General features: G+C 37.7%; 1 protein-coding gene across 1 annotated transcript in view; it reads right to left on the reverse strand.

Moving 5' to 3' along the window:
* il1rapl1 (interleukin 1 receptor accessory protein like 1) overlaps positions 1–25,617 on the reverse strand; it is a 728,031-nt gene that overhangs the window by 231,845 nt on the left and 470,569 nt on the right. The window contains exon 5 of the mRNA XM_031896701.1: positions 24,650–24,803. Coding sequence (XP_031752561.1) covers positions 24,650–24,803 — 154 coding nt within the window. The remainder of the gene's footprint in view (positions 1–24,649; positions 24,804–25,617) is intronic.

The following is a 25,617-nucleotide window of genomic DNA, read 5'->3' on the forward strand; positions in this document are numbered from 1 at the left end:
ATTGGGGGGATACCTGCTGGAGACTAATTACTGCACCGTTTGTGAATTCAGGTGCTTGAAATAATGATGTTCTTCCTATGTATTTAGTGACTTTATTGGAATCATTGAAAGCATAGAATCATGTCTCCCCGAGGATCCGGTGCCATAATGACATTTCTGAGCTTGCACTGCTGAGAAATTATGTCATTGGATGTATTGTTTTCCTCCTGACAATGTATGGTTGCTTGGTTACAGAACAGCCTGCTTCAATATTCAGTTCCGATCCTAGGAGAACTCTTTTATGACTGGGTCCTTGATTTTTTTTTTTTTTTTCAAATACTATATTTAAACAATGAAGTAATTTAGCAGTAGAGGTTATATTTCATCCATTTCTCTCTTTTGCTTGCAAACTTGACAACTGTCCATTAAAAATTAACCCCCCATAATAATTGTTGATGTTATTATGTTTTTAATTATAATCTATTTAGCATATGGCTGTTAGCTATTATCATGGGATATGACAGAATGAAACAATAAGAATCCCTAGAGGCAAAGCTTACACTCAAAAGGTTGACAGGAAACCTTTGTTCCAGATGAAAGTACATCTCACTTACTCACAGCTCCAAGTAATGAAAAGTTGGATGAATACGTTATTTTCATATTACAGGTATGGGTCTGTTATCCAGAATGCTCGGGACCTAGGGTATTTTGGATAAGGGATCTTTCTGTAATTTGGATCTCCATACCTTAAGTCTACTAAAAATCAATAAAACATTAATTAAACCCAATAGGAATGTTTTGCATTCAATAAGGATTAATAATATCCTAGTTGGGATCAAGTACAAAGTTCTGTTTTATTATAACAGAGAAAAAGGAAATCAATTTTCAAAATCTGAATCAATTGTTTAAAATGGAGTCTTTGGGAGATAGCCTTTCCGTAATGCAGAACTTTCTAGATAATGGGTTTCCAGGTAATGGATCCCATGCCTGTACTTACTATTCCCTGTAAACTGAAAAATCTCAGAGAAAGGTTTTATAGTTTATGTCTGTTTGTCAAAGAATGTTTCATGAGGCATAGTACAGTATCTTATATCTATTTTTAACTGCAATCCCAGTACACCAAAATAGCAAATGCTACTCAGTGACCTCCTCCATCTTTCCATCTTTGTGCACATGTTCTGTAATAGAAGACAAAATAGGTTTATATCTAAATAAATATATAAACAAGAAAATGAGGACTGTACATTGAGCTGACTCTCTACAGTGTCTTGAAACTTATTAGAAATGTTAATGAATGTTAGAGATTATGCAGATAATAAAGTGAATCTTTAATCAGAATGCATCTATAATTCTGGTTATGAAACACGAAACATACAACACCACTGCCAATCACATTCATGAAATTATGATATTAACATACACTGGCATTTATTTGGCAACAAAGGGCAAATGTATTTAGCTGATCTACCTTGTGGCTATGAACAGTTGTTAAAAAAAAGAGTAGGATATCCTATTAGATCAGTTGCAGTCATCCCTCTTCATCTGAATCAGTTGTTTAAAATGGAGTCTTTGGGAGATAGCCTTTCCATAATGTGGTTAAAATCTGTTGTACTACCCCCATTATCTCTAACCTGCTCTAATCCTTCATCTGAAATGGACTGTACAGGTATCGGACCCCCCCCCCTTATCTGGAAACCCGTTATCCAGAAAGCTCCGAATTACGGAAAGCCCGTCTCCCATAGACTCCATTTTAATCAAATAATTCAGAATTTTAGAACTGATTTCCTTTTTCTATGTAGAAATAAAACAGTACCTTGTAATGGATCCAACTAAGATATAAATAATCCTTATTGGATGCAAAACAATCCTATTGGGTTTAATTAATGGTATTGAGGTCCAAATTACGGAAAGACCCCTTATCCGGAATACCCTTGGTCCCGAGCATTCTGGATAATGGGTCCTATACCTGTATACTAATTATGCAACATTGTAGTTACATATTTACATAGCTAATATTGATAAAAACACAACAAAAGTCCATAAAGTTGGAGCTGCAGAGTGCCATTGAGCCCTATGGGAGACTTTCCTTGGGCCGGGTTGGAGCTGCAGAGTGCCATTGAGCCCTATGGGAGACTTTCCTTGGGCCGGGTTGGAGCTGCAGAGTGCCATTGAGCCCTATGGGAGACTTTCCTTGGGCCGGGTTGGAGCTGCAGAGTGCCATTGAGCCCTATGGGAGACTTTCCTTGGGCCGGGTTGGAGCTGCAGAGTGCCATTGAGCCCTATGGGAGACTTTCCTTGGGCCAGGTTGGAGCTGCAGAGTGCCATTGAGCCCTATGGGAGACTTTCCTTGGGCCGGGTTGGAGCTGCAGAGTGCCATTGAGCCCTATGGGAGACTTTCCTTGGGCCAGGTTGGAGCTGCAGAGTGCCATTGAGCCCTATGGGAGACTTTCCTTGGGCCGGGTTGGAGCTGCAGAGTGCCATTGAGCCCTATGGGAGACTTTCCTTGAGCCAGGTTGGAGCTGCAGAGTGCCATTGAGCCCTATGGGAGACTTTCCTTGGGCCGGCTTGGAGCTGCAGAGTGCCATTGAGCCCTATGGGAGACTTTCCTTGGGCCGGGTTGGAGCTGCAGAGTGCCATTGAGCCCTATGGGAGACTTTCCTTGGGCCGGGTTGGAGCTGCAGAGTGCCATTGAGCCCTATGGGAGACTTTCCTTGGGCCGGGTTGGAGCTGCAGAGTGCCATTGAGCCCTATGGGAGATTTTCCTTGGGCCGGGTTGGAGCTGCAGAGTGCCATTGAGCCCTATGGGAGGCTTTCTTGGGCCGGGTTGGAGCTGCAGAGTGCCATTGAGCCCTATGGGAGACTTTCCTTGGGCCGGGTTGGAGCTGCAGAGTGCCATTGAGCCCTATGGGAGACTTTCCTTGGGCCGGGTTGGAGCTGCAGAGTGCCATTGAGCCCTATGGGAGACTTTCCTTGGGCCAGGTTGGAGCTGCAGAGTGCCATTGAGCCCTATGGGAGACTTTCCTTGGGCCGGGTTGGAGCTGCAGAGTGCCATTGAGTCCTATGGGAGGCTTTCCTTGGGCCGGGTTGGAGCTGCAGAGTGCCATTGAGCCCTATGGGAGACTTTCCTTGGGCCGGCTTGGAGCTGCAGAGTGCCATTGAGCCCTATGGGAGACTTTCCTTGGGCCAGGTTGGAGCTGCAGAGTGCCATTGAGCCCTATGGGAGACTTTCCTTGGGCCAGGTTGGAGCTGCAGGGTGCCATTGAGCCCTATGGGAGACTTTCCTTGGGCCAGGTTGGAGCTGCAGAGTGCCATTGAGTCCTATGGGAGGCTTCCAAAATCATGCAAAGTCTGAAAGTTTTGCCCGCCGTTTACGAGCGCTCAATACGAAAAAGTTGCAACAATATACAAGCAAATCGTAACAGCTACGAAAAAGTCGCGACAATTTGCGCAAGTCGTAACGGCTACAAAAAAGTCGCGACAATTTACGAAAAAGTCGTAACGGCGACGGAAAAAATCGCAAAAAATACCAAAAAGTCTCAAGATGTCCATTTCCAATCCGAATTTTTCCCATTCGGATTCGGATTCGTGGATTAGTAAATGTGCCCCTTAGTGTGCTTTACTCCCTCTAGCATGAATGGATGCAGAATTGCTTTATAAAAGCAAAGCCAGCAAAAAGCTTGTGTAAACAGCATTTTGGAGCCCCATTGCACTCTTTATTTGTATATCAGAGTACAGTGTGGCTTACTGCATATAATAAAGCAAGGCTTACTAAAATTTTAAAAAATAATTGCTCCTATTGAAGTTATGCAGTTGTTGTCCTATTAGATTTTATTATGCACAGATGCAGATATCTAGCAGCTACTAGTCTTTCGTGGCTCATTCATGGATGTGCTAATGCTATTAAAATTCACTTCAAGTTGTGAAAGAAACATGACTTATTATAAAAAGTGACAATTATATATACGTAAATTAGCAGTGACAATGATGTGACCACTGTATTTTGAACCCTGTACTAATAGGCTACATGTAAACCAGAATATACCTGTATATTAGATTCTCAAACTATGCTTATTATCACAAAATCTACAGTATAAATTATTCACACTAACCAACTTGAAACTTTTTAATGGGTATATATGTCTCCTAAATAATAATGAGTTGAATGTAAATTACATCAACTAGGGGATCTTCTTCACTATTTAAAATCTGTGCATATCAAACGTGTTTTAAAATGTCTCATCCATGTATATTGCTTTGCAGCTTGAACTTTGTCTCAAAAGATTAGAGATGCATGATGTGAACCAAAGCCCTTTGCTCCAGAGTCTGAATAATGAATGGTAACATGAAGCATCTTGTATCTTCCTCAACTACTTTTAGGCATTGGCTTTTATGTTCTTTATACAAATTAACTTCCCACTGGTCTGCACCACCAACGCCCAACACTGGCCATCAGAAAAGACGTGATAAGTAAACACTATAGGGCTGATATACAAAAGAAGGAAAAAAGTACCATGCCTTTTGCCTTTGCACCTTAGCACTTTACATTAGACAAATGTAAACAAAGAGTTGTGACTGCTTATGTATCATCAAGCAATGCATACTAAATGGACGGCACATAGTTGAGACATTAGGTTACTCTGTACTGTCTGCCAGATATTAAATCCAATGCAAGTACATCTTGCATCTGTCGCAGTAATTGAACCCTAACAGTGTTTAAGCTGGGGCTTTGAAGGTCTTAAAGTTAATTCATGTTATTGAAAGATACTATTTTACAGTTTGTCCAGCATTGAGCGGCTAATAGTTACACATTTTATGGTATGTTATTAATATCACTGCATGCTTGGTAATAAATCAAACTGCTGCCTTTTCACCCACTTCTTGGGGCCAGGGTATTGAGGTTACTCCAAGCCAAGTACTTGCTCAGTTTTGTTCATCAGACTAGGAAATTAAAGAGAGTATTTATGATGTGCAGGGGGGCAAAGTGCAAAAGACGGGTGCAATCCACCATGTTTTTGCGCAGGGGTCAAAAAAATGTCCAAAGACACGCTACATGTTTTGTGTCCTATGAGCACTTCTTTAATTATCATAACCTCCCGCCCAGGTTTTCTTAATTTATCACAGTCACTTCTCTGTCACTCTGTATTCATTTAATTTGGTGCTGTCCCATTCAGATATATAAATGCAGTGTCTCAGCTAAAGTTAACCTCATCTGAATTCAACCATGGCTATGTCGCTGAAGCATTGTTTTCCCGTATATTTATTTTTCTTTTAGGCCCCTTAAGGACAATAGCAGATTTAACAGTTGTATTTTGCTACCTCCTACAGTCCATGTGCTGGAGAATGCACAAGCTGGTTTCATAATTTGACAGAAAAAGGCCAACTGGGCAATGCAATAATCCAGCAGAGAAGAGATTAGCTTCTGGATTTATTTAAGCCATTAAAGCAGAAATCTATAACCGGTGGGGCTCCAACTGTTGCTGAACTACTAGTCAGCATGCTACACACTTCAGCAACAGCTAACCCTGAATAAAATACAAATGCTGAATATGTGGATATATCTGGGTGCGTATTCCTGTTACAACATTGCTTTGCTTTTTAAGCGTAATTGATGTGACAGGGGTTAGAGTTTCCTACTGATGTGCCTTCTTCATCTTACAGAATTTTCTATGTACTAGGCTGCAAGTAGAAGTTGCAATTCCATAGCAGCATAATACCCAGGTAAGAAGGGCTTAACGTTGGGTGTGTTGAGAATCAGCCAAGAGTTATATGATCTGTAGGCGAGTCATTTTTGATGGAACACTTTAAAGCAAGGAGAACTTTGTCCAGAGTCAGTGGCCTAGCTGATGTGCCTTCTTCATCTTACAGAATTTTCTATGTACTAGGCAGCAAGTAGAAGCTGCAGGTCCATAGCATAATACTGCCCAGGTAAGAAGGGCTTAACCTTGTGTGTGTTAAGAATCAACCAGGAGTTATATGATCTGTAGGCAAATCATTTGTGAGGGAACACTTTGAAGGAAGGAGAACCTTAGCCAGAGTCAGTGGCCTATCAGAGTAAAGTACTTAGCACTGATATATATTATCATAGGGGTACCCCTTTCAATATCCAGTGCATTCATCAACCATTTTTTCTGCAGTGCCAATCAGGAATTTGTGTCTGTACTTGCTACCTTTTATAATTAAAGATTAATGTCCATCACATTATTAAAAACATGCTAATACCATGCAACATGTTTCATTTTTATTTATGCTTCATCTTTTTTTCCTTCATTGCCAAAATGACCAGACCCAAATTTTTGTCAAAATAGTTTTGTGTTATTGGTTCCACCAATAATGACTTCCCCTTGAACTAGCTGTGAACCCATTTCTTAACCCATTACTTATAATGATGTTCTTTTGGTGAGAAAATACAAACAATCCCATGAGGGGGATCCCCCATTTGCACTTCATACCAACTAGTTCCTTAGTTGTTTGATGAAACAGAATTACTAGCATATCATAAATGATAGCGCTGGGGAATCTCCTTTAATGTTTTCTAGCTGAATAGAGAGTAATAGCAACTAAATATCTTAAAGAATAATCAGTGGTGGCTAATTACCAATCAGCATTGCTTGCTGTACATATTATAGCAAGCTATATACTATCTCTCTGTTTTTCTCTATACAGGTATGGGATTTGTTATCAGAAAATCTGTTATTCAGAAAGTTCTGAATTAGGGGAAGTTCATTTGCCATCTAATCCATTTTAATCAAATACAGTAATTTACATTTTAAAAAATGATGTCCTTTTTTTCTGTAATAGTAAATAAATATATAAATTGCTTTTCTAACACGCTAAGAACATTTTTGGTGGTTTAATAAGATTTGGACATTAAAGGTGAACAACCCCTTGGTTGGTGATCCAAATTATGGAAAGACCCCCAATCTGGAAAACACCAGGCCCCAAGTATTCTGGATAACAGGTCCTATACCTGTACTATACTAGGCATAAATTGAACTAAGGTACTACAGTAAAATTGTCCAAGGTCCCCCATACATAAATGCTTAGTAAGATGGTTTATTTTTGCACAAATGTATTGAAATCACATATTAGTCAGTATTACCGACTTATCTCTTTGCATTCCTGGAACCCAATTATTCAGTGGGTATGTCATCGATATATTTGTGCCACTCCTAAAGCATATTATATTAATACAATATAAATAAACAAAACTTGTGCTAAGAGCATTAATTTGAATCAAGCTGAATGATTCACCAAAGCCACAGTTATTGAAATCGAAGCATAGAGGAAGACTTAAAAAAACGGTCTAATCTTTAGCCTTCCAGTTATTGTTGACTCTCCAACTGCTGTTAAGCTCTGTGGGCCTACCTACAATTAACGTAACTCTTGCTTCCGAACCAAAATTGTTAAAGAGCCCCACACAACACAGAAACCCCTAATATATATCCCTAATATATATTCTCCAGCTGCAAAACAGTTATTTCTATATTTTTGTATCATGTGAAATCCTAGTTGGGGAGGAGGGACTAAAACATTGATATTACAAATTGTAACGTCTTCTCCACAGCTTACAGACAGCATGTAGGAACTACATAACCCACAATGCAATGCACCGAGATATTACTTCCCTTATTGATATCATGTGTACAGGGGATTGTGGGGTCTGTAAGATGCAGGCCTAGGACAGTCAACTACTGTTACATTCACTCAACACTCAAAGTAGTCCACCAGATCAGCAGGAGAACAGGGCGCCAGGCTTAGGTAACTGTTCCAAACCATATTAGTACATTAAAAATCATGAAAAAGCTGCATATTTTTTATTGCAAAGATGCTTGAAATTATGTTTACTTTTCAAAAAGCTCAAGTTCTGTTTTGGGTGGGTCCCCTTTAAACTATGAACTCAATATAGTCCCATATGTTACCCCCCAACTAAGACTATAAGATATAATTTCCTTTTTTTCTATGGCTTACAGGCAAATGCTAGTTTACCAGTTTTGGGATGCAATAAAGTGTCATGTATTCTTATCTAGAACTGCATATTAATAAATGTCTACAGGAATAGAACAGAAAAGTGTACATCTCTCTATTACCGCAATGAACTCTACAACAGTATCTTATCTTAAATATTAATCATTCCACAAATACATTATTGATAAGGCCTTTGGGTTATAACATGGTAATGTAAAAAAAGTCCTTACAGCTAACAGCTAATTACAGCACTGTAGAAATTAGTTCAATCTGTTATATTTGTCAATGAGAAGGCAGGCCACCTGTAATGTATTCCCAAATGCACAATGTAAAAAGAAGTAAATCTGTTTTACGCTATTGGCAATAGCCTGAATGCAAACTTACAACTGCAATACAGATTTCATGTACTTGGATTGTCACTTTACCCTTTATACAACTATATAAATCTATTGTACAGAAATAATGTAGAGCATGGGAGTCCAACTGGAGACCCACTAGGCTGAATATGACCTTTCGAGAGACTTTCATGGCCCTGACTGTACCTATTGACCTCTTTAGTATAATATTCTATTGCCTGAATGTTAATCACGTGTCTTTCCCATGTATCCCTTGTGACATTCCCCTGAATTTTTTATTGGCTGTTTTTGTATGTGGTTATGGATCAGTATCATCACAGTTCTTCTTTTGCAACAAATATATTCAGTAACATGCTATAATGTCTGTTTTGTGGATCTTTTTTAATGTAATCAATAATATTACAAACCATAGGGGTCATTTACTTAGAACACTGAAGTGGAACTAAGTGGACAATCACCATTGTTTTTTCAGTGTGTGTGCACTCAAATTTTGAGGCCAGTGCACACAACAAATTGGGTTGTGCACAAAGAATTGTGTGCAAAAACATACAATTTTAGATTTATTCCAACCTGAGCACATACTGTAGATTTTGAAAATAAGCACACAAGTTTAAAATGTGCACACAAAATAATTTTTTGCACACATAGCCAGAAAGGAATTAGAGGGAACATTGACTCCAGGGTTCCCACAGCAGCCTGGGTCAACTGGCACAACAACAGTTTATTCAGAACAGGAGGAAGGAAGCAGCGCAACTATACAGACATGCAAGAAGCACATGTTGACACAAGTACCTTTAATAAATGGGAATTTTTGTGCAACTGACTGAGAAAGAAGTAGTCGGATGGTACTGCAGTACAGTAAGTGACCTCTTATATATTTTCCTCCATTTCTTCTTCAGTTTGTGAACTTGTAACGGGAAAATAGTTTGGACGGAGATATATTTCCCCTAGGTTCATCTCCTATTCTCTTATATATAGTGGTCCTGAGTGGGTTAATTCCCCAAGGGAGTCTCACCTAGGGAATAATTAGCAGGCTAGCCAAAGAGAGTGGGGCCCTGACTCAAAGGTAGGCCAAGCTGGCCATATCGCCCCCACTGCTGCTTCCCCCCCTGCACCCCGCGTGCACAAACAGGCACACGAACATGCACATGCATGTCATTAAAGGGGGGCACAGCACGTAAAGTGTGCATTCGCCATGCAGAGGGGGGAGTGCCAGGAAATCGGCAGTGGGGGTAAGAGATCCCGAACTAAGGGTTGGCAACAGAAGTACCTGCCTGGTGCCCCCTCACTGTTGCGCCCTAGCTAGGCAGGTGCCTCTTCTGCCTACTCCTAGTTCCGGCCCTGCCCAGACGGATTGAGAACTGTGGGAAGGTCTGTGCCTGTGTGGGATAATCTGGAGTGCTGCTGGTTTTTCCCCTAAGAAAAAAGGACTCTGAAGGTAGTAGAGAGGGTAACGCATTTTGTGTATTAGTTAGAGCCCAAGTGTGACAGGGGGTTTGTTTTGTTTTATTTTGTTTATGCTCCTGTCTGACAACATCTGATACTGGATGTAATAGACTGACTTTAATCACGCGAAAGAACTGTCTGTATGTCTGATCTCACTCACAAGTTGTATGTTGGGAAACATAACAACGCCATACAATCCAAAATCTTCCAGCAATGTATCCTTCTAACCACTTTCCACATTTGTTAGGAAACATAACAACACCAGACTATCCAAAATCTTCCAACAATGTATCCTTCTTATTATTTTCCTCATTATTAAACAAGATGTGTATGCATTTAATAGGAGAGTGTTTATTTGGCTTATTCTGTACAGTCTTTTCTTTGCACGGCATAGTTGTAAATTTTCCATGGCATGAGTGTCAAATGCAAATTGTTTGAATGCTTTTTATAAACACTCTGTACACTTCATTTATATGTAAAAACAAAATTATACATTTCTGAAAACTAACAGCAACCTACAGTTCCTTAGCAACAGTAACACAGACTCTGCCATTTGTGCATTTTTTTGTTATCTTATATTTATAGTTTGCCATGTTTCTTTTCATCAATTATTTTGAATATCTGAGTTTATATGCATTTTAGCAATAATGAAATGCATTTTTATTACTATTTTTGTTTCTCCTCAGCAAGTGATACAGTTTTAGGTTATTTTATAAAATGTAGAAATTATTGCACTGGACTTTGAGGTGCATATTTACTTCTGTAAAGCATCCTGGTTAGATTTACCTTGGGGTAGCAATCAGTCTCCAAATGTCCAGAAGTGTCAGTTGAATTCCATAGTTTATAAAAGTAAGGGAAACTCAAGTTTTAACCCCTTTGGACTCCACTTGCAGGAGATGCTTTATGGTGGTGAAGAGACTGGGGCAGTAGACTTTTGTAAGAGGAATAAGGCCTAAGGGTTATAGCACATGGGTAGCTCAAAAATGTGTCTTGCAACCTCCAATAGACATTAATGTAAGACTGACGCCTTGTAAGGTTTTACATTTCGATTATGCTGTCTATAAGGTCTGAGATGTGAGGAATGACTTCTGTTGAATTACTGCCTTAAGCATCTATTTGAATGGGAATAATTTACAAAAAAAGAGCAAGATTTAGTGCATAAACCAGGACCCCCCCCCCCCCCTAAAGTCACTGACTAACTAAGAGGTCAAAGAGCTGAAAGCAGGAAGCTTGGTTCTGGCTATTATGTTAGACATCTGCTCACTCCAGCCTTTATAGATTACATCTTTGCCTAACTAGCTATATTACAAATACTTTTTATTTTGCGCAGTACTGTATATCTATTTTACCCAGTTTCATGTTTACAATAAACTATTCCTTTAAATTGCTATGACCTATTTTTGAATTCTAGTCCAGGCCTGGATTCTAAGTTTATTGTATACCAATTGCAGTAGTTGACCATTCCTGGTATTTTACCCTCAAACTGTGTGGGATTTATGACAGGGCCATGCTTCTTCTTCCCAATAATGACTACAGCAAGAATAATGAAATATTTTACAACTGTCATTCTTCCATGCAAAAAATGCTAACATTTTACAATAAAAATAAATGTAATGTAATTCTGTTTTATTGAGTAACTTAGCAATATGAATTGCCCAAGAACATGTTATAACTCTCTTTTATTATCAAGAGCAGAGCTTCCAAAATGATGTCTCTTTGACTATCCTCACTCAGAATCTGCCGTAGTTCTTCAACAGCTACAGGGACAGAGAGCAGCAAGAGCGACGTACAACAGTGGGAAGCAGCAGCTAAGGGGACAACAAACAGCTAGAGGCATGTTAGTGTAATCATTTTTATTAACAACTTAAGAGCAATAGGGCATTACACATATTTTTTCTCATACTTGGCTTTGCCTTAATTAACTATAATTTGTGCCATCCCAAAACACTCTTCCTCTCCATATAAATATGTATGTATATCCTGGGTAATACATTTGAATAGATTCCAGCTTATAGTGCTCATTTATGATGTATTGCTGGATCAGTAACACAGCAAATGCATCTTTAGGGCACGATAACCTACGCTTAGAATTTGCCTCTTACTGGGATGTACAAAAATTCTCAGCAGTAAAGATTTCCACTACCAAACATCCTGTAAATATGATAAAAGACTGAACCTTACATTCCAGTAATGCAGCTAAGCCTTTATAAATTAGGTGCTATCACAGCAAGGATAAATTATGACATTTACAGCACTGGCATCAGATTAGTATTTGGATAGATAAGCAATAGAATAGTAACAGAGGCTATTCATAGAAATACAGACAACAATGCCCATGATTAGGCCTTTGTGCTATCTCATTTAATCAAGGTTTGAAGAAGACCTAGGACTATAAGAAACCAAAGAATCGATAATAGTATTCCTCTTTTAATATGAAAGCCTTATCATAAAATTTCTTTTGTTTATCTGCAAATGGCCTTCCCCAGATTGTAAATAATAATGAAGGCTATATTAGGTAGTTAAAAACTACTGTAAAAACAAACTTTATTCTACTATTGCATTAGCTGATTACCTTTTGAGCACATAAATACAGATTAGCTAATAATGCTTTGCTTGATACTAAAATAATTTGATATTGATAAAAGAGATAGTTTTCCCTTCTGATTGTTAAGGGACAGAAACAGTTACAGCCATCTTATGACAAGCAAAATGGTAGGTATTGACTTCAATGTTGGACACATTGAACAATTGTATCGTTCAAGTAGGACTGGGGAAACCAGCATATAGAGTTGGCGTTAAATGCTGGGGCTGATCTATGCCCATATAATATATTTAGGCTTTCAACAAGTCAAATCTCTGGGCAAAAAACTGGGCTTTTCCATTCCAAGACCACCTATTTTATCTTACTTTTTTATTTTTTTTTTATTTTACCATATACTATAGGGCTCATTTAGCAACACTAGGAAAATTTGCACCTGGGCTGTAACCCTTTGCAACCAAACAGGTTATTTCAATGTCCTACTAGCTGTTGTCTGAACAAAGCAAATTAATGAATGGTTACTGTCCAGTTGCAAGTGTGTTGATATTTAAGCCCTACTGACTTGATCATGCAGAGCAATTTAGTCGTTTACCAAAAAGAAGAATGCATGACAGAACAAAAAAGCAAATGTACTATTATAATAATAGTATAACAACTGTATTAACACTGACCATTTATAATATACATTTTGGTTTAAGACAAAGTCTGATTGAGCTCATTACTGGCTGTAAAATAACTGCCAGTCTAGGGACACATGTAAGAGATTTGTTTATGGTCAACAAGTGCTGAATGGAACAAAATCTTTACATTCACTAATAAGCAAACTGCCTTTCTATCTAAAGGTGCAATTATATTATATCATTTTTTTGCAGTGACTTTTCAACAGCAGAATAATGAAATGCTGGTAAAATTCTACAGTGCATCATCCATTGTAGCTTGTGGGCTCAAGGGGACGACATGCTGTTGGAATCTGAGGGACTGTGCTGGGAAACAGAGACTGAGGTTAAGGAAAATATAAGGGGGCAACACTTGGGTCTTGGCCTGGACAAGTAGTTTCACCCATGTCTGCATGGGTTACCTCCATATTCTGTACAGGCAAGATAACTGGCTCAGGATAAAATTAACTTTAGTGTGTGCATTGAATAAATGTAATAGGGAATTTTAGGTGGCCATGCACGCAGCAATTCCGATCTTTTCTGTGACCATTGGTTGCAGGAAAGATAATTTGTTTCTCCCACTGACGTTCAGGGCTTAATCGTCAGATGTGGAGGTGAAAACAATAGGAATTCTACCTCCACCTGCCGATTCAGCCCTGAATGTAGATTTAGTTCAAAATCTTTTAACCTGGCCGATCGACGAGATGACCGATATCCGCAGCCTTTGCGATATCGTTTGTCTCGTCGATCTGCCATACATGCACCGAATATTGTACGAAACTATCATCGGTGCGTGTATGGCCAGCTTTAGACTGTAAGCTCCACTGGGGCAGGGACTGACGTAAATGAATAACAATCACTGTGCAAGCTCTGTGTAACATGTTGGAGCTATATTAATTTTCACAGTAATCAAAGCTCTCTAAAATTCAGAAAGTTAATTAAAAAGCTCATTGAGGTCATTAGGGTCAGTATTCATTATTAACTCCCAGTAGCATCTTTTTTCATATAATTATGTGAATTATTATATCAATCCAAAATAAATTAAGAAGCAAATTTGGGTGCCATTTAAACTTTCAAAGCTACAGAAATATTATAGGAGCAGCTGAAATCAATCATTTTGAGATCTGATTCACAGAATTATTCTGTTACTCAGTCAACAATTAAAGCACCTTTAAGGCCACATAATTAAATAACCTTGATAACTTCATCATCCATTATTTTCTTTCAGATGAAAAAAGGGCCACATTCTCCATGTTTTATGTTTTGGAAAAAAGAGAAATGAAGAAATAAACCTTAATAAATATTCTAGATGGCCACATGTTAAACAAGGAAAATATTTTAGAACCCTTTTCCCAAATGAGTCAAAAGTGCAAAGTGAATTCCAGCATAATTGTGTCAGCTGAAATGATGTATATTTGACAGATATGAAAAGCACAAAGGTTTGTGGCAAGCAAACTGTAGGAAATAGTGTGCTTTTACACCTTCTTCAGTTGTTTGTGAAGTGCAACACACCAAGGTACCCAGTACATACCACCTAATCATGGCAGGTATTAGGTGCAGGGCTTCCTTGTGCTGGAGAATACTGCACCTCGTACCAATGTTGGCACAATTGTCAATTTGAATCATGGCACTACTATAGATTACACCAGTGATCCCCAACCAGTGGCTCACGAGCAACATGTTGCTCTGCAACCCCATGGATGTTGCTCCCAATGGCCTCAAAGCAGGTTTTAAGATCTAAAAATAAGGATCTGCCTGTATCAAGTACTTTTCAACTTCCCATCCTTCAGCCACTCTCTGGCCATACTGTAAATACATCCCTGGTTTTTGCTCTGTAACTTGGTTCTTATGCTTTCTACTCTCATGCTTCTATTGTTAAATGCACTGCATAACCATTCTGCTTATTGAGATCTGAGGCACTGTACACATATTTGGGGACATAGGCCCTTTTGTTTTAGACCATGTGACATACTGAAATCGCGCTTTGAAATTTCTTCAAGAAAATCTAATTGTATGTATCAGTGGACGCATTGAACTCATGGATCACTTATGGTGGCATCATCTGCATTTAGTGTAGAAATCCCCTGTTTGTCATTAACAATTGCAGCTTAGTATGAAATCACTAGTAGAAAAGATCTCTACTAACGAAAACAAAAAGAAGTATCAGTTCTAGTATAAGATTAAAAAGTAGCCATAATATCTGAAAAAAACACCAACTATAGTACAGGTATGGGATCTGTTTGCTTGAGATTCTAGGTTAAGGATTTATCCCATAACTGGATCACCATCCCTTAGAAATCATCAAAAAAATGATTGTTTTGCCACCAACATGGATATGTGCAGCTTAGTTACCATCATGTACAAGTTAGTTTATTATTACAGAGAAAGAGGAAATATTAAATTGTTTTTTTTTAAAAATGGCATTACAGTATTTCAGATTTGTATGGCTCAGTAGGTTTCCAGATAACAGATCTCCTACCTATAATGAACTTTTGATTTTCTGTTATATTCATATTCTTAGCATTATGTCCCACAATGGAAAACATCTCTTTTCACAGGTACTACCTCATTTACAATCATCATAGGAGACAAGATGTTGACATGCCCCTCAACAAAGATAAACACAGAGAATCAGGTATTGTTCTGACAACAATGTGGCAAGTAGAAGAGATTTAATAACCAAGGACATGTCCGGAGCTCGACATGAAAACTATGGATGAAATGTGGCCCAAAATTAATCATTTGCTTTGTTTTTGACAGTTTCTTTAGAACTCATATCTTGCTAAGGACACTGCCATTCATTTTGGTATCAGAATTATACTGACCATTATCATTACATACTGTGTAAAGCATGGAACCAAAAAAGGAAGCATGCTAACCAAGACACACATTAAATTATAAATTAGAGTTGACTGTTAGAAAACTTTAGAGATTTTGGGCCATCTGTATTTAAAGGGCCAAGAAGTGAAATTATATGCCTATATATTACAACAGCATATTCATATTCAATATTTCTGGGCAGCAAAAGTCATTTTAGAAAAAAGGAAGAATTTCATTTTGTAAGTGTATAGAAAGCCATAAATGGTATTTGACTACTATCACAACTAAAAACTAAAATCATTGCAGTATAAAAGGGCAATAAAATAAAAGACACACATTTTCCATTGCCATTAGAGATGTAACGAACTGTTCGCCGGCGAACTAATTCGCGCGAACATCGCGTGTTCGCAAGTCCGCAAATTCACGAACTTTTCGTGATGTTCGCAATTTGGGTTCGCCGGCACCGAAAAAATCGCAAAACTTACGATAACGTTACGAATGTTCCGAAAAAGTCGCAAAACTTACGATAACGTTACGAATGCTCCGAAAAAGTCGCAAAACTTACGATAACGTTACGAATGCTCCGAAAAAGTCGCAAAACTTACGATAACGTTACGAATGCTCCGAAAAAGTCGCAAAACTTACGATAACGTTACGAATGCTCCGAAAAAGTCGCAAAACTTACGATAACGTTACGAATGCTCCGAAAAAGTCGCAAAACTTACGATAACATTACGACTGCTCCGAAAAAGTCGCAAAACTTACGATAACGTTACGAATGCTCCGAAAAAGTCGCAAAACTTACGATAACGTTACGAATGCTCCGAAAAAGTCGCAAAACTTACGATAACGTTACGAATGCTCTGAAAAAAGTCGCAAAACTTACGATAACTTTACGAAAGCGCCGGAAATTACGAAAAAGTCGCAAAATTACCGATCATTTCGAAAAATGGCGTGTGTCAATTTTTCAGAGAAGTTTTTGCCCTTGATCCCCCTCCTGCATGCCACTGTCCAGGTCGTGGCACCCTTTAAACAACTTTAAAATCAGTTTTCTGGCCAGAAATGGCTTTTCTAGGTTTTAAAGTTCGCCTTCCCATTGAAGTCTATGGGGTTCGCAAAGTTCGCGAATATTCGCAATTTTCGGTGGAAAATTTTTGAGGTTCGCTACATCCCTAATTGCCATAGCAATAAAATGTTTAGATAGACAGATAGGCTACCAAAATAATTATAACATTATAAAGCCCTATAAGATTGAATTATTCTGCTATAAGCAAGGATTTTTTATGCAACAATAGTTAACATAAAATACAAGTTGCTGTTGTTGCTACAGAGAAAAACCTAATTCTTTCTAATAAATTTGTTTGTTCAATTGGACACTATGGCTCAGATCGAATTTCTACATAGTTAAAGAAGAACTTAACCTTAAAAATGAATATGGCTAGATACAGTAGATAAATATATTGAACTTACTGCACCACCCTAGCGTTCTAGCATCTCTACAGTAGTGGTGATCTAGGCCTTTACAGTTTTCACAGGAGCTCCTCATTTTGAATTCTATTAGGTCCGTGGCACTTCACATGCTCAAAGTGCTTTGGGCAGCAGTTGAGAAGCTAAGTTTAGGGGTCATCAAAAACTACAGTATCAAGCAGATAATTCATATAAAACTATATATATATATATATATATATATATCATATAAACTGATGCTGCAGGGCTGATTATTACATTCTGATGCTAATTGCACTGGTTTAGAAGTTGTCATGTGATAATAATCTGTATTATTTACTAATCAGACTTAAATTGTGACATTTTTATTCTGTGTATACAGTTTAATGTGAGTGGGTCCCTAAGCTCAGTAAGTGACAGCACACAGAGCATGTACAGCAAATCAGCAGAAAAGAAGATGGGGAGCTACTGGGGCATCTTTGAAGGCACAGATCTTCCCTGCTAAAGGGCTATAGTGCCTTGGGCTGGTACAGAACACCAAAACGTAATGAACAACATTTCTAGACTACTTACTTATTTAAGTTTTAGTTCTCCTTTAAATTGGGTTGAAAAAAGACCAAAGTCCATCAAGTTCAACCCCTGCAAACAAACTCCAGTGTACATGTATAAACACACACATACCAACCTATCTACACATTCATATAAAAAAACAATGTATACAAATATCTGTACTAACTGTAGATTGTAGTATCATAATTGTCTTGGATACTATGCTTGTTTAAGAAACAATCAAGCCCCTCTTAAAGGCATTAATATAATCTGCTATTACAACAACACCTGGTAGGGCATTCCCCAACCTCACTGCCCTCATCATGAAGAACCTCCTATGCTGGTTTCAATGAAAGTTCTCATCCTCTAATCTAAAGGGGTGACCTCTGGTGCGTTGATTGTTTTTATGGGAAAAAAGAACATCCCCCATCTGCCTATAATCCCCTCTAATGTACTTGTACAGAGTAATCATGTCCCCTCGCAAGCGCCTCTTTTCCAGAGAAAACAACCCCAACCTCGACAGTCTCACCTCATCGTTTATATCTTCCATCCCCTTTACCAGTTTAGTTGCACGTCTCTGCACTTTCTCCAGCTCATTAATATCCTTCTTAAGGACTGGAGCCCAAAACTGCACTGCATACTCACGGTGAGGCCTTACCAGGGACCTTAAACCACAAGATAAATGTTTCTCATCTTTCAGCGCTTTCCATCCACAGCTATATGTTTTGCTATGTGTGTACTTATTGCATAGTGATGTTACACCTTGTGCACACACAGCTTAGTGGGAACATTAATATTACCATTATTATACTGTTACACAATGCTTTTCTTTTACTGTCAAACCCTATGAAAGTGGCACTCAATGGATGTGAATTTCTTCAAACCTGTAATATGCCACTTACAATGAAAGCGTTTTGCATGAAATTGTAGCATGTTACATCTTTCTGTCAAAAACAGATGCAAACTGCCAATTTATATACACAAATGTATTAAGATTAAAGTTTAATTTGTTATAAAATCCCAGATCCTCTGATCATCAATTATTTTGTGATTTCATCTTGACTCTTTCTTAGCATGTGTAATACATTTGCCAATTGCATTTAAGAGCTTCTCTATACACTTAAAAAGAATAAAAGTCATTTCGACCTGAATGAAAGCTTATGGCTCTTCCAAACTACATGCTGCCTATCCCCAGCGCTTTTAATGCAGAATTCTATTGAGGCTGATTTTTCTCACCATGGGAGATTCATCAGTGCCTGCTGTTAGAAAGCTACTGAGTATGAATGTTTAGATCATTTTAAGTAACTGTATTTGAATAATCTATCTATCTACCATATCTACCTACTTAGAATGCAGTTCTTCCCTATGGGATGCCCGAGTTCAGCAGCAATACTGTTCTGTTACACCCTACAAATTCAATGAGGCTGCAAAGTCAATATAGCAAATAAATGTTTTTGAGGTCTTGCAAATATGCCCTCTTAATATTTATAGGAAAAACTTATAAAGTAAGTCTTCAATGAAGAGTGCATATAATATCCAAGGCTATTGTGATCTTAAGATCTACAGTTAGTTAGTATAGATAATGGTATATATCATTCATATATGTTAGTGTATGAACTTGATGGTGTGATTTTTTTACCACTGGTGCCATTGAAAGGGGCCCAATGTATAATTATTACATTAACCATTTAATGGGTAGTTACATGGATTTCAAAATATTTTACACTATATAGCAACTCATATAGCAACATATTTCTGGTGTCTTAAGCCACCTATGACTTCTACTGGTTGTTGTGCTGCTTTTCTGCTTATATACTGTAGCATACTGGCCCTTTCTAATCAGCGAAATAAAATGCATCTCCAAACCAATTCTATATTTTTCCATAGACTTCAACAGAGTTTACTGCGATAAACTATTGAGTTTATTAGACCATGTTTGAAGCCAAAACAAATTTCTGACTTACCAATATATGCCCAAGGATCAATTGGCAGGTTTAAAGATGCAATCCTCTCCTGAGGGGTCTGCATAGGCCCCTATTATAATCTAATTGTTTGTCTGTGGTCTAAATAATCAGAAAGTGATTGGTATTGGTCAGTGTTATGGCCTAAATTTACCCAAATATAGATTTTTAAATTTAGGAAGGCATGGATCAGTTTGGTGAGGGCTTCAAGTCCATATATTTAAGCCAAGGAAATGGTTTTATATGAAACCCCAAACCCAGCACTCAAGATCCCTACTGTTCACTATTTGTATTTTCCTCACTAGAAATGTGTTGCTAAACCTCTGGACAGGAAGTTTATATTTAGTGGTGAAAAACAAGTTTGGATTGACAGATTTGACGCTTTGCACATCTCCCCCATGCAAACCGCCATTTGTATTGCATATAGCCCCTCTCTTCGCCAGGATCATTACATATTCCTAAAACAAAAAGTTCATGCAATGAAGAATGCAGGTTTATATAGGCAGAACTTTCTATGAAATCCTGCTTGTATTGTGCCCTATAATGGTTAAACTGAGCTCAGAAGAGAGGGTTAGTGCCATTTCCTCATTGGCTGCTAGACTGGAGCATGCGTTAGGTAACTTGAGTTGATAAGAACTGAGCATGCTCAATTAGCCAAAGTCAAAGATACAGTAGTTTATTAACCTTTGAACAACAGAAGTGGCAGGTATTTAAAGTTTTAAAGAGGCTGTTTACTAATTAATAATATTACTAAAAAATAAATTTGTGTGGGGGGGGTTATATTCCCTTTAAGACAAACATGGATCCATTTATAAGATATAAAATCATGGAACATCTCAGGTCTTATTGAAAAAAAAATCAACATGAAAATTCTCAAATAGAAACCAACCATAGCTGTGTGTATCTAAGTGTGTGTAGACAGAGTTGTAAGAATGCATTGCACCAGTTCATATCTTTATAATCCCAGAGCACTTGTTTCTCTGTTATTAAATTTGTAAAGCTGTTTAGAGACCAAATGCTAATCAGTACTGTATGTCTTTGGCTCTTCACCCTGAGCATCATGTGTACTGGAGTCATGCATGCATACACCCATACAAATTATGTGTCAGCGGAAAACATGATTGTCTGTGTAGAACTGGCTTTCTGCCATATGCTTATGTTAATCATGAAGTTCCATTCATACCTTGGAGATATAACCATAAGAAACCATAGCTCTGGACACAGAGGGATCATTTCTCAGCAGAGGGCTGCAGCCCTCACTGACAGACAATAAAATACTAAACAACACTTTGACAAGCGCGGTCTGGCAGAGACACAAATATTTCTGTAACTGTTTATTTATGTATTCCTTAGCACCCTCACCTGCAAAATATCCATCAGATACCAATAGAAACAGCCTCTTTCCAAAAAACAGTAAAAAAGGTAAGAAAAAATTGTGAAAAGTGTTTAAAAAATCATCGCAATAACAATATAAGTAATGTACCTCATTGAAACGTGAACAAAACAAAAATAAAAAGAAGGTGGAAGAAATCAATGCTGTGACCTTTGTATACACAGCCCTCTAATCTCACTCACCATGGGAGCTGGCTTAATGAAGACAGAATATTTCATTACAAGTACATTCCGAGTCAAGATCATACTGTATGCTTTGTACTTCCCCAGATCCCTGACAGCACTGCTAGGGAAGACGAGGCAAGACACTTACAATTGCTCCTTGGCACTATGCATTAAAAAACATACATTGATTTCCTTTGTTTTGATGATCATTTGGTGATAATGACCCATACGCAATCACAAATAATTTCACAGAATATAAAAGCGGAATTCTGAAGCTACTCAGTTTCACTTATGTGGAACATGATTGACTTAAATTCTGCTTGAGCGAAAGCAATTTCAGTAATCTTACAGGCAATTTCAGTAATCTGATAGGCATGCATTATGCCTTATCACAGGATCTCCTTTTTCCATCACTATATTAGGGAATATAAATAGAAAGCTTCAAAAATAAAACTGATTTCATTTTTCAACTTTCAGGACACTTTTTGTTGCTGCCGGATTTCTTGGAATGCTAAAGTGATCTGTGAGACAACTTTGGCTTACGGTGCCTTCAGCTTGTCATAAATAAACTGGTTTTAGTGAAAAGATAGCTTTTCAATAACAGCATGTGAGCATGTTCTCTCTTGCTAAATCTGTATTACAGAAATCAAATACAGAAATATTTTGGGTTGGTGTTACATAATGTTTGTATCAGTTTGCCTGAAGTATTTTCTTCACAAGCTTGAATTTCTACTGTCTGTTGGCCTTATAGGGTTTCCTTACGGTGGTGTCAAAAAATTGTATTGGGTGCTATGCAGTGCTGCCTTTTTGCTTTATTGCTAAGATTGGCTTTTATAGCATAAGTTTTCATAAGTCATAAAAAGTCATTAAAAAAAGTCATAAAATAGCACAGAAGGCACTCAACCAAAAGCAAGCCTGCTTGAGAATTACAACATAAAGGGATACGCTAATAAAACACACAATATTAACTCAATGCTCTCAGTGCCAAAAAGTGTGGTTGGAAATGAATGTCTCAGGGGATATTACAAACTGAATTTAGTGCTCCATAAGCAGAGCAGTAGACTCTAGCATTTGAAGGCTGATTGGCCCATGGAGCAAGTTAGTCATCTATGATAGGTCTCTGCTACTGCAGGTGACAAACCACTCCAAAATGGCTTTCCACCAGCAACAATAGGAGTTGCCGGAGGAAAGGCCTATGCATCGCTTTGACTTTCAGAAGTCGCGTAAAGTCTCCTCCTGCAGGCAACTTCATGAGACTTTGGAAAGCCGATTCATAGGTCTTTCCACCAGCGATTCTTAATTGAGATAAAGGTTTATCCGGTGAAAACTGATGGACAAGATTTGAGATACAATTCAATTCAGAAAAACTTACCTCACTGTTTATCACGTGAAAACTCTATTAGAGTCTAAGGAAAAAAACTGGAACTGAGTTAGGAAAAAAGTTTTTTCTCCTTGAATTGCATCTCGTCCATCAGTTTTTTTACATTATAAACTATATAGACATACTGACATTTTCTAATTTATCCATGTTAATCATTCAGGGTATACAAAGAGTTCTGAAGTCATTTTTTTATATTAATTTAATGAAATCTCTTTTTAAATACAAATTCAAATACATGCTGGTAGATTCAAGAAACAGGAGCAGGATCAATAATCAAACCACTGATGCTATTTTTGAAATGAACTCTACCATGCAATTTCATACTTCCTATCCTATCCTATTTACTTGCATATTTTTATTTAACTAACAATCCAGACCAATCCAGTCAAAAACATTTTAATAACCTTAGTAGTTTATTACATGTATGCTCAAATGTCTTGGAGATAGTAAAGATCTAGGAAAAGTTAACTTGCATTTTACCTACTACTGGGCCACCTTTCTTCATGCTTCCCCCAGCTAGGGAGTTTAATTATATTGTAGTTAACAACATATCTGAGATCTTTTAAGCAATTTAACTTTGAATGCACTAGAGGTGGGTTTACACATATTGGAATTGTTTTAAAACAAAGACGTCCAACCTGCTGCTATACACTTGTGAGTGCTATACATTTCCAGCATAGCTAATGAGTTGTACAGCAGGAAAAGGTCAAGAATAGGTTACCAGATTTTTTATTTATTTATTATTTTTTATCGCAGCCTAACTCTCTAGAATTCTAATGAAGCGGCTTTGGGAATATATCTCCCCACCCCCAGATGGCCAACAATCATATATTGGTTGGAAAGTTTCCAAGTTTTACCATTCCCGACAGGCTGTAAGATTGACATGTTGGCCAGTGATTTATCATAGCCAGTAGCAGATTGGCATACATTGTGGAAACGAACTCTAAACTGATATGAATGTCATAAACACCCATTATAACTACATTATTTGGATTTAGTGATCTTGTAGAGCTACATAATCAACAAAAACATTCTGTGCTGTAAATCTTATTTCAAATAGTTAATAGGAGGTGGCATATAAAGCATCTTTAACCTGCAGTACTGCCTGTGGTGCAGGAGAAACATAAGCATCTGTTGTTTGCAGCTGTCTGACTACAACCTTCAATAGCTGCTTCTATGGACCTTACATGTTACCATTCCCTTACAAAAATGTTGTAAGAAGCAGGGCCTTGTGATCAACAGAACGTTTTATATAATATGGGCATAGTAAGCCATTCATAGCTGCACAAAAGGACATACTACATCTGCATGGGTGCAAAGCCCAATTCCCCAGCCATATAGTTAGCCCTTAAATGGGATTCATCACTATTTTAATAATTTACTAAACTGTAGTTAATGTTGAATACATCATTTCATAAATAGTTTTTGTGAAATAATTTATATTTTTACATGTGTTTATATTTAAGATTTATTTGTGAGTGCTGTAAAGCAACATATTTTCCATGGTTGCAACTAATACACTTATGCTAGGAGACATTGACAGGCTTCACCTGGTCTAATTGGCTGGTTCAAGCAATAATTATCACTTTGGAATGCACAACTGACAAACAGCATGGTAGGGGACTGCAATGTTGCAATGTGAAATAGAAGTGGTTGTCACCTTGATGACATCTCATGGGTCATGTAAATGGCAGGGATAAATGGTTTGGTCTTTCATATTTATTCTCCTATAATATATATGAGTTGCTACTTCTCCACTTATAATGTTCCTTACTGGTGGCTTATAAGTCTACTTTCAGTTCCAATACCTTTCTTACCATTTAACTTCATTGAAGATCAAAGAAAGAAAAAAATGAAAGACTATAATAATACACTTGAGAACTTCAATGTCCCATTGTTGCTTATATAAAGCAGATACCTTTGATTGCATTGTATCACAGTTGCTTTACTTTTCATAAATACATCCTCTTTAAATAATCCGCACATTGACTCACCAGTGACCTTTAGTTCTGTAGTTCTTCTCACAAAAAAACTTCCATATTTGAGTTCACAAGTATAATTCCCGATATCATCTTCTCTGACTTCCCGGATTACCAAGGTATCCCTTTTAAAAACAATACTTGGCCTCCAGGTCTTTGCCTTGCATTCCTGATAAAAACAGAAAACATTGAAAAAAAATATATAAATGAATAACAAAGTAAATAAGTAAATAAAGTAAACCTAGAACATTATTTTGGTGGAGGTCCAAAATCCAATGACCAAGCAGAATAAATGTTATTATTTACATATACAGGTATGGGATCTCTTATCCGGAAACCTGTTATCCAGAAAGTTCCGAATTACGGAAAGGCCATCTCCCATAGACTCCATTGTTGCTTTTGATGATACGTACAGGGTTCGTACATGGGTACAGGGTACGTGCAAACAGAGAGCCACTGGCACAAACCATTGCAAGTCCAGGTGTTCTAGAATGGACTCAGTGGAGAGCACATATTGATGCAATTCATTAAGATACCTTTGTCCTGCTTTCAAATATGCTCTTGCTCTTCTACATAGTTCCTAAGATGTCAATCCTACCTTTTTTAATAAATAATGTGAATCTGCAGTTATTGACACTGGAGAACCCTGAAGCTACAGCCACCCTCTACCTGGTGGCAGCTCCAGGGTTTTCACAGTGGGTTGCGTCAATAGGGGCATCAGACATGCACCCTGTTAATCAGATGTTTACTCTGCTTTGCAACTCATGAACAGCTAGAGAGAGCTCAATTATGAGAAAAAATACAGCTTTATGGATAAAAACATGGTTATTTATACTCCAAATTGCCCTTTCCTTAGTGCCCTTGTATTCCTAAATGACCCCTTTTGAATGTTATAATTCCATTAAGTTACACAAGATTCTTGGTAAGTTAACAAAGCTCAACTTCATAGACATTCTTCTTAAGAAATGTCAAGGGACATTTCA

The sequence above is a fragment of the Xenopus tropicalis genome, chromosome 2 (genome assembly GCF_000004195.4).
Source record: "Xenopus tropicalis strain Nigerian chromosome 2, UCB_Xtro_10.0, whole genome shotgun sequence".
Classification (NCBI taxonomy): domain Eukaryota; kingdom Metazoa; phylum Chordata; class Amphibia; order Anura; family Pipidae; genus Xenopus; species Xenopus tropicalis.